General features: G+C 33.8%; 1 protein-coding gene across 1 annotated transcript; it reads left to right on the top strand.

The window, feature by feature from the left end:
• The first annotated feature begins 1482 nt into the window (after window positions 1–1482).
• Window positions 1483–2355, top strand: LOC139436617 (olfactory receptor 14C36-like). The gene has a single exon (XM_071208379.1). The coding sequence runs from the start codon at window positions 1483–1485 to the stop codon at window positions 2353–2355; it is 873 nt and encodes a 290-aa protein (XP_071064480.1).
• The last annotated feature ends 8419 nt before the right edge of the window (window positions 2356–10774 follow it).

Genomic DNA, 10774 nt, shown 5'->3' with positions numbered 1-10774 from the left:
TTTCAATATTGTTTATTTACTTTTTCTCAATATAGCTAAAAATTTGTGAACCTCCCCTTTTTAAATTTTTCAAAATGTTCAATTCATGATTTAGGTAGAATTACAAATTTTAGTGATATAGAATTTGAAGTTCAAAGATATTTGAATGGCTCACATAGTTTCAAAGCAAGTAAAAGGTGATTTAGAATGAAAACACATTGTCCTCTGAAGGTCATGCAATTTCAACTCTACCAAAAAAATGCTACATGGAAATTTGAGCTAAAAATAAACTGTCAGAAAATGGATTAAAAGTGAATGTATAATTGCCCAAATTTGGAATCAACACAGGTGTTCATCTTCTGAAGATGGATAAAGACATGGTGGTGTACACACACAATGGAATATTATTCAGGGGTAAGAAACATATGACAACATGGATGAACCAGGAACCAGGATTTGAGTAAAGCAAATCAGAAACAAAAGGAAAAATACTCTTTGTTTGCACTATTATTAAATAAATGTATTGTGTAAACTCATGAAACTAATAATTAGAATATAGACCACTAAAAAATTGAATGAGAGTAGAAAATTGAAAACTGAGGGTTAATCTGTACAGAATTGGTAAACCAGTTGTTTTAAAATCTTTGAAAATGAATAGAAATCATGTTTGTAACTAGCAGAACTACTGTATGGGTATGACAGTGGGTGAAAGGGTAATTCTAAGATCGTATTACTAGAATGAAAACAAAATATATGCAGCACGGGACTGTATATCATAGTGAAATATCATGTAAAATGAGATGGGTAATGTTGCATATATAAGGAAGTATTTACAAAATATAATTACAAATAAGCTGGAGAGAAAGAAACAGAATAGCAGCTATAGACAGCAGTGGAAGTAAAGAGAGATTGAGAGATGATGAGTTTTTGTTTTTTGTTTATTGTTATTATTACTGAAATAACAGAAATGCTCTAAATGATTGAAGTGATGGATGCACAACCATGTGTTATACTGAGTTCAATTTTTTGTATATACTTTGGAAGGATTTATTCTTTATTAATTTTTATCCATAAAATTGATTTGTTATAAAATGAATGTATAGTTTGTGTGGGTCCCATAAAAATAGTAGCTTCATTTAAAGAATATTTCTAATGAGTCAGAATGTATACAATTTGTGCATATTTACTCAGTCAACATTCCAGACAAAGCTATGACATCCAATGTACTCATTTTATGACTAGTAAATGATAGAATATTATCCAACCATTGGAAAAAGCTCTAAAAGTTTTTATTTTACTGCTATCGATTCAAGAAAATAAGTTAAGCCATCAGAGAGACTAAAGGAGAATTATTTGAACTAGTCATTACCAATAAAGATAATAACATGAATAAGTGAGAGTTGGTAAAGGTTTTATGCTTATGCCATTCCTTGTGTTGTTTCTCCCAGTTGCATAGGTATCATTTGCCTTCATCGCTCTACGTCCAAAGAAAATTATGCAAAGATGTCAAACTACACTACAGTGACTGAATTCTTGCTTACCAGATTTTCTGATTTGTGGGAGCTCAGAGTCATTCATGCCTTACTATTCCTACTGATGTACTTGGCAACCCTCATGGGAAACCTTCTCATAGTCATAGTAACCACCTTTGACCATAGTCTTCATATGCCCATGTACTTCTTCCTTCGGAATCTATTTGTTGTGGACATGTGCTACATTTCTGTCACTGTACCCAAGGCATGTATTATCTTTCTGCTTGACAACCGGGTGATCTCCATGGCTGGATGTGCAGCTCAAATATTTCTTGTGCTTCTGTTTGCTTTTAATGAGATGTTGTTTCTCACCATCATGGCTGGGGACCGCTATGTGGCCATCTGCCAGCCCCTCCATTATGCTGTGATCATGAACCCATTGATCTGTACTCAGATGACATTGGCTTCTATATTTATTGGTTTTATCTATGCAAGTGTGAACACTAGTAACACTTTCCAATTGTCCTTCTGCCAGTCCAATGTGGTCCATCAGTTCTTCTGTTACATCCCTTCTCTGCTGTGGCTCTCCTGCTTTGATACCTTCATCAATCAAATTGTAATTTTTGTCTCTGCAGGGGTGATTTCTGGTGTCTGCTTTGCATGCATCACCATTTCTTATATTCACATATTTTCTACTGTGCTTAGGTTTCCAACCAGAGCAGAGCAAGGAAAGGCCTTTTCCACCTGTATCCCTCACATCCTCATGGTGACTGTCTTTGTCTGCTCAGCTGCTGCTGTGTATATGAAGCCAATCTCCAACTCTCCCACAATTCAGGACATGATTATTTCTGTTTTCTATTCTATGGTCCCTCCATTCTTGAATCCTGTGATTTATAGTCTATGAAACACACAGATAAAAGAGGCTGTAAAGAGACTTTTGAGAAGAAAAATGTTTAAAGGAAAATAATAGGACTGAAAACATTTTCCCCTTGATGAGGTGAGAGGAAAATGCTTCAAAATAAATTTTCTGGCCTATTTTCAGCATTGTGGGAGCTGAAGACATGTCTAGGGACCATCGTTATATTATGTGTCAGTATAGAAAGAACACAAATTTTCTTTTGGAGACTTCCTTTGAAAAAGGCATAGTTTCTGATTGTAGAAACATTGCTAAAGACTCGTATCTCTTGCAAAATACTCCCCTTTCCAATTATTCTCCTCTGAGTCTGGAGACACCTAAAATTGATAAAACCATATATTATGTCTCTGACCTATCTGTGCAATTATAAGACAGAAAATCATTCATTCAGTCATATATATAAATATCTCTAAAAATGTAAATTAAAACATCTGTAACTTGATCATAACAGAACATAAATATATTCTTTCTAAATTAAAAAAAAATCTTAGGAAGTTTTGCTAAGTAATTCAGATTAATTAAAACTTATCCTGCTTGCCATAAGGAGGAAGTATAAATATTATATAAGTAATACTTTTACTCAAAATAAACAAATGCTATTTACAAAATATAAATTGATGTATGTTGAAACTACTTGGAATTAAGACAATCTGGTGGTAAGTATTGATTTCTCCAATACTAGAAGACAAAAATAAAGGCAATTTTTTTCTTATTTCATATATGTTTCTGATTCATCACTGCAATGTATTAAGAATGTAAAATGATGAAAATCTATATTTAGTAGAGATACAGATTGTTTTCTCTGATATGATAACATATAAACCATAAAGTAATACTTAATTTAGATACAGTACTCTCCAGTGGATGATTAAAAATTCTGATATATTGGATAAAGAATTTCTATGATATATGCTATTTTGAGAAGTGTTAACAAAATTATTAATTTTCAACTCTGGTTCAGTAATTGGGGAAGATATTGTCATTAAATGTACCTTGATCTGATGTTAGGGTTAATTTTGTTATTTCTAAGATTTCCTAGGGTGGCAATATGGTAGTTAAGTGATATATTTTAATAATTTACAAGTTGTTATCCTCTCTGCAAATATTTATACTACATAGCATTTGCAACAAAATTATCCTGAGTATATTCATATATGATTTTGCATTTATACATTATATATATGTAATTTTATAAATGCATTTTGTAATTTGTAAACTACAATATAGCTTAAAATAATGACAGGAAAATAAATTTAATAGACGTAGTTATATTTTATCCTCATTAACATTTTTTGCAGTAATGTACAATACAGTTTGACAGCAAAACCCTAATACAAATGGCTACCTTTTCCTTTAAAATGTATAAAATGCTTTGAAATATCCATTCAAATAACATCACAGCAATTGTGCATGCAAAATAATATAGCATCACCCTAATGGAAGCAAAAGTTATAAAACTAAAATGAAAAATACAAATATCTTTAAACAATTTAAGATATGGCTTATAGCAATTGATAGAGCAAACATATGAAAAATCTGGTAGATAAATTTGAACTAGGCTATTTATCAACTTGTCCTAATTGACATTACATAGTACACCTACAACATAACTGTAGTTAATAACATACATCACATAGACACTGAATATTTTTAAAAGTAGAACATATCTGTGCCATGATAAAAGATTCTGAAAAGGAAAAAAGAGTGTGTGACCACACATCACATGGTCTTTTACATCACGAATTAATAAAGAATGGGAGGTTTTTGTAATTGCTGACTTTTCACATTATAGTTCTATTAATTTGCTTTGTGTGTTTTTAAGCTCTGTTACTTGATTCATAAATGTTTAGGATTCATATGTCTTCCTGAGCAATAGACTCCTTTATCACTGTGAAATGACTAACTAACTTTCTTATTAATAGTTTTTGCTCAGAAATCTACTCTCCCTGCTATTAATTTATCCACTCTAGTTTTGCTTTTATTCATTTTAGCATGTCTAAATTTATCTATTACTTTTAATCAATTTGTACCTTTCCATTTCAAGTGCAATTCTTAAACGGAGCATAGAGTTGCATCTTGCTTTTTAATCCTTTCTGATAATGTCAACATTTTAATTTTAATAATATGTTTTTTTTTTAATGTTGGGGGCTAATTGTCATGTTGCTATACACTTTCTCCTTGTATCATTGGTTCACTTTTTCTTGTTTCCATGATTTTAGTTATTTGGATTTATAAACAAGATTTAACCTTCTCTGCTGGATTGTCAGTTATAATTCTTTATTTTCTAATACTGGTTATTGTTTTGGGTTTTTAGTATACATGCTCAATGTCAGTATACATTCATTTGATATTATACTACTTCTTATGAAAGATAGATATCATGCAATATTATACAAGAGCATGCTTCCATTTCTCTACACTCTGGGTAATTTTGTTATATATTTTGCTTATAACAGTTACAAACCACCAAATACATTATTATGACTATTTCTGTGTAAACAGTCCATTATCTTCAAAAGAGCTTTTCATAATAAGAAAAATATCAATCTTAAATGATACATTTCCCATTTCTGGTGCTCTTCATTCTTTGGATAGATCTATATTTTCATTTTGCCGGCGGGTGGAGAGGAGCTGCTGGAGGCCTCTGCGACTTCTCTCGGTGGCTCTGAGGTATGGAGGGCGTGCAAGATTCAGGAAGAAATCGCAGAGACAGGCTGGTGGCACAAGTCTGGTTTATTGCGGAAGGGGATACGGTTTTATAGGGTTAGGGACTGCGTGGAGAGATTTGATAGGTGCGGGCGGGTACTGCTTTCTGATAGGTGATTGTAAGCGGTTGCTAGGCAGAGGGCTGGCTGAGAGGTTTGGAATAGGGGAGGGGAAAGGGGAAGTGAGAGCCGACCAAATGTTAGGCTAGGCAGGAGATAGCGGGAGGCGCCCGTTATTGATATATCTTGCCCGGGTAGGCTGAGGGCGCTTCACCTGTACCAGGCTGAGGGCGTGGTCACCCATTCCAGCCACCCTGAACTGCGGCTTTAGGCTGTGCACACGCCTGCTGCCGGGCTGGCTTAGTAACGTTGGTTTGCACTCCCACACATTTCTTTTCTCTCTAAAGAATATTCTTTCACGTTTGTTGAACTGTGAGAGTACTATTGGTAGATTCTTTCAGCTATTGCATATCTTCATGTATTTTTAATTCATCTTCATTTTTGAAAGTTATTTCTATTGAAAAAAATTAAAGTCACCTTTTTTTTTTCCTTCAGGAATTTAAAAATAGTTTTCCACTCTATTATCACATTCTTTGCTTATGGTGAGAAATATATCATTTCTATCTTTGTTCTTCTGTATATATTTTTTTCAAGCTTCTGTTTGCATCTATGATTTCTTTTTCTCAATATTTGAACCTTTGTCATTGATTTACTCTGGGCGGTACTCTGCATGTTTCTTGTGTTTGGTATTCATTGAGCTTTTGTATATGACTATTTATATATTTTTATCAAACTTGGAAAACTTTAAGTCAATAAATATTAAAATAATTTTTCTGACTAATCACCTTTTTCTTTCAGTTTTATCAATTATATTGATTAATAGCTATTTAAAGATAATCCAAATTTGATGATTCCTTAAAATAAATACTTAATTTATTGATAATATTTTTGGGTAGTCAATTGCTATATCTTCAAATTCATTATTTTTCCTTTCACAATGTCTAATCTATCAATTACGCAATACTTTGTGTTTATCTCAAGTACTATATTTTGTTAAAATCTAGAAGTTCCTCCAGGGTCTTTTTATTTTCTCCACGCCTCTATTTAAATTTTTGAGCACATGAAAAACAGTTATAATAACAATAACTCTTTTAATTGACTTGTCTATCAATTCTAATTGTCAGAATTTTTTATTCTTTATCTTAACTCAGACTCACAGGTAAGATAATTGGAAATAATTTAATCTTATTAAATATTCCTTTAAAAATGTGTGTGGGACCCTAGTAGTATTTATTCTAGGCCTATTTATTAACTTTGACTGAGAGGAGACCATTCTGAACATTTTATTCTAGGATTTTAGCATTATGATATGTGGCAGAAGTAAGTATTCTTTAAGATATTCTGTAAGTTAGGTTCCATACAAAATTTCCAAGCCAGGTAATCATGTTGTAAAGTTGAAGAATTCTACCCAGAAAACAGGACTAAATTCAGGTGACTGAAAACAGCTAATTACACTTCAAGCTGAATGTGCTTGCTCTGTATTTCCCTAGGTATTTTCTGTCCTCTTTGATGATTTTCTTTTTTTTTCTCCCTGTTTTTCATTACCTTTATTTTTTGTGTGTATTTTTAAAATTTATTTTTAATTGTCCTTTTTTTGAAGATACATAGATCACAAAAAAATGTTACATAAAAAAACATAAGAGGTTCCTGTATACCCCATCCCCTATCCCCTCACTCCTCCCACATCAACAACCTCTTTCATCATTGTGGTGTATATTTAATCACTTATAGGCACTTTTAACCCTTCCACTTTCAACCCATAAGGAAATGCTACATCATCTTAGGTTTTCTAATATTATTTTCTTCTTACTATAGTTCCAATGTCTGCCTAAACCCATACAATAATTTAATAAACCAATCATACCAAATGTCATATTCATAATTATTTTCCTTTCAGGGCCACCAAGCTCACTTTAATTTCAGGAGTTTAAATAAATGAATCATCTGTCTGAGTAATTTAATTCCATCACTAAGTGAAGTTAAGATGGAAAAAATCATAAAGGCAAGAATTGTCAGAATTCAAAAACCATGTTACATGACACATAAGTACGGAGACTCTTGTCTGCAGTAAGATATGATCTGTGGGTTTTTTGTAGGAACTAGCTTATTTTTCCAGATAATCTTAAACAAATAGAGATTAGATAGTGAGAGCATAAAGTAGTGTAAAGATTTGTATTCTCACTTTATAAGACCATTGATGAAAGAAGAACTACTTACATCAAATTGTACTTTTTTTTTGCTTTTTCAATTTATTTATCTTATATACTTTTACATATAGCAATCACAGATAAACTACAGTTTACAAATTAGTATTTAAGTTACCAAGTTTTCTCAAGCAGCAAGGAAACATTCACCTGCGAATGCAAAAGGAGCTGTGAAGGCAGGGATTTGTGGGCATTTTTATAACCAGAAAAAAGGACATTGTATACGTTTTGGTGATTGGAGCAGAGACTTGTCACTCTTAGAGAAGAACATTATTGTGAGGTGGATTTTATTTTTAATTGGACCAAAGATGCTTAATTAGAAGCTTAATAGCTTTTCTGCATCAATGTCTTAGTAAGGTCTTTCCAAAGAGAATGAGTGTCAAATAATTTAATGCTAGTTTGAGGACTTTAACTTTTGTGGTGGTTCTGAGAAAACCCAAGGACTACACTGGATTTTCTAAACAAACCTTTTCAATTTCCTTGTGCAAATTAGACAGGAAATTATTATGTTTCACTAAATTGAGGACTGTATTTAATATAATCCCTGAGAACACCTAGCGTCTATTTTAGACCATTTTTTTACCCTCTTGAAAAAGAGATCTTTAGATAATTTAATTCAAGAAGAAAAACTGGACCTTATTATAAGAAACAAAAATTAGCTACTGAAAGAGAATTATAGATCACTATTTTCTCTCCTTAATCTTCTTCAATCCACACATTTCAAACCTGTGACAATTGGGAAAATCAATTATTCTATGGTTTAGAACTGGACGGGTGAACTATAATTATGCTAGCCAATATAAAATGAATCCCACAATAAGTGCACAAAATTGGACAGATAATAGTCTGAAACAGCAAATCTCTGCATATAATATTTGTCTCTTAAGGTGAAACATGTGAATATATCTCTATTTGGAAACACATTATCCTGTCTAGTTTGCATGAGGTAGTTGAATAGATTTTATATTTATATTATGAAATAAATGTAATTAAATCCCAACAATTTCTGAGTATTTAACATCACTAATTGATTTAGATTACAAATTTTCAAAATCATGAAATTAAGGAATTTTGATAATAAATTCATACATAATTTTGGTAGTTCTTTGGATTGGAGATGGGATCTACACTTTTTATTTTCCATTTTTTTTTGAGGTACCAGGGCCAGCAATTGATCCCAGGACCTCATCAAGCTCAACCACTGAGCCATATTGGATCCCCTAATTTAGCTTTTTCACTTGCTTTGCCTGTTGTTTGTCTTTGTTGGTTTTTTTATTTTTATTTCTTTTCTTTTTCTTTTTTTTAAAGATGTATTTATTTATTTAACCCCCCTTCCCCGGTTGTCTGTTCTCTGTGGCCTGTTTGTTTCTTTGTCCGCTTCTGTTGTCAGCAGCACGGGAAGTGTGGGCGGTGCCATTTCCGGGCAGGCTGCACTTTCTTTCGTGCTGGGCGCTCTTCTTACAGGGCACACTCCTTGCGCGTGGGGCTCCCCTACAGCAGGTGACACCCCTGCGTGGCAGGGCACTCCTTGCCAGCATCAGCACTGCCCATGGGCCAGCTCCACATGGGTCAAGGAGGCCCAGGGTTTGAACCATGGGCCTCCCATGTGGTAGACGGATGCCCCAACCACTGGGCCAAGTCCGTTTCCCTTATTTCTTATTAGGATGCACTCAGAACTGAACCCTGGACCTCTCCTGTGGGAAGCAGGCACACAAACACTTGAGCTACAAAGCTCCCCAGGATCTGTACTTCTGGTTTGATTGTGGCATGCTTAGCTCCTGGTTTATATACAAATGGAGCTAAAACTGCTCTTAATTCATATTGTTTTAGGTTGCTAGGCTACTCAAGAAATACTAGGAAATGGATTGGTTTAAACAATGTGGATTTATTAATTTATGGATTAGTCCAATTCAAAGCATCATTAAGAAAATATTATGTTCCCTAAGCCTATGTCATTCTGGGATTGGCAGCTGACTCTCCTTGATGCTTCTGTCACATGGCAAGGCACATTACATAATCTCCTGATCACTTCCATCTCTCTGGGTCCTGTTTCAACTTCTTGCATTTTGTGGCTTTGTCTCCCTCTGTCTGAACACATTCCACATATAAAGGACTCCTATAATAGTATTAAGATATCCTGATTGAGGTAGGTCACAGCTAAAATGAAGGAGTCTCATCAAAGATCCTAATTACAATGGGTTCACAACCCAGGAATGAAGTAAATTTAAGATTTTTTTTTTTTCTGGAATACATACACCTTCAAACCACCACACATCTAATTATTTGTCAGTGTTCCAGTGCATGATCTACAATTACTTAAATATTGTTGCATTGCTCAGTCACATCTAAGCAACCAACAGCAACAACAAAAAGAAACCTTCCCCCTTAAAGATATTAAATAGACCTGGATGAGAGAATTGATGAGCAAGGATAACATAGCACGCAATGGTGCAGATCTGAATTGATCACTTCTATTAGCCAAAAATAATTGATCTTTTACATCAAGCTGGAGAATAAGCACATGGTGACTCAAGAATTGAGAATGCTAAGATTATCCTAACTGTGTGTTCTAGTAAATATTTGCCCAGGAAATTACTACTAACTTATTGAGACAGTAAATAATTTCACTGTTTTCTTCAAGGAATTCATATCACCCCAATCTATATTGATGAATATTTTGTTCATATGAGCTAATAGTCTGTTTATAAAGATTTAGGTTGGCTACTCAAGACTTAGCCCATGATACTAAAAATCTTATTTCAATATTTTTACTAATCTTAAATTCAATCTTAAACTATCATGATATAAATATTTACTAATCCGAAAACCATTTCTTGCATGCAAATCCTTCTTAAATTGTTGGAACTCATCCTCAGGACCATATTCTTCTTATCTTTTTCCTTTTGAGTTCTTTGAAGATAATATTTTCCCTGATTGAGTTAAAAAATATTTTGGATTATTCATCAGTGATAATAAGGAAGTCTCTGCTGTTTAATTTAACATATTGGCTTAATGTGAAATAAAATAATACATGAGCATGTTATATGTCATCATTTAACATTTAATAATGCAATGTTACTTGTAGTGAAATGGCAATTTGAATAAAACTGGCAGTGTCACAAATATAATTTTTATGATTTCAGTACATATGATATGGTTGGGACAGAGGGAAATCAAATATCAGATAATGCGGAGGCAGACTTGGCCCAGTGGTTAGGCCGTCTGCCTACCACATGGGAGGTCCCCGGTTCAAACCCCAGGCCTCCTTGATCTATGTGGAGCTGGCCCATGTGCAGTGCTGATGCGGGCAAGGAGTGCCGTGCCACGCAGGGGTGTCCCCCGTGTAAGGGAGCCCCCCATGCTCAAGGAGTGCGCCCGGTAAGGGGAGCCGCCCAGCATGAAAGAAAGTGCAACCTGCCCAGGAATGGCACTGCACAC

Source organism: Dasypus novemcinctus, chromosome 16, assembly GCF_030445035.2.
Source record: "Dasypus novemcinctus isolate mDasNov1 chromosome 16, mDasNov1.1.hap2, whole genome shotgun sequence".
Classification (NCBI taxonomy): domain Eukaryota; kingdom Metazoa; phylum Chordata; class Mammalia; order Cingulata; family Dasypodidae; genus Dasypus; species Dasypus novemcinctus.
The sequence above is the reverse complement of the archived record's forward strand: the minus strand, read 5'-3'. Positions and strand labels throughout refer to the sequence as shown.

Bases quoted from the DNA above. Each gene is read 5' to 3' on its own strand.
- LOC139436617 (XM_071208379.1), top strand. From the start codon at position 1,483: ATGTCAAACTACACTACAGTGACTGAATTCTTGCTTACCAGATTTTCT.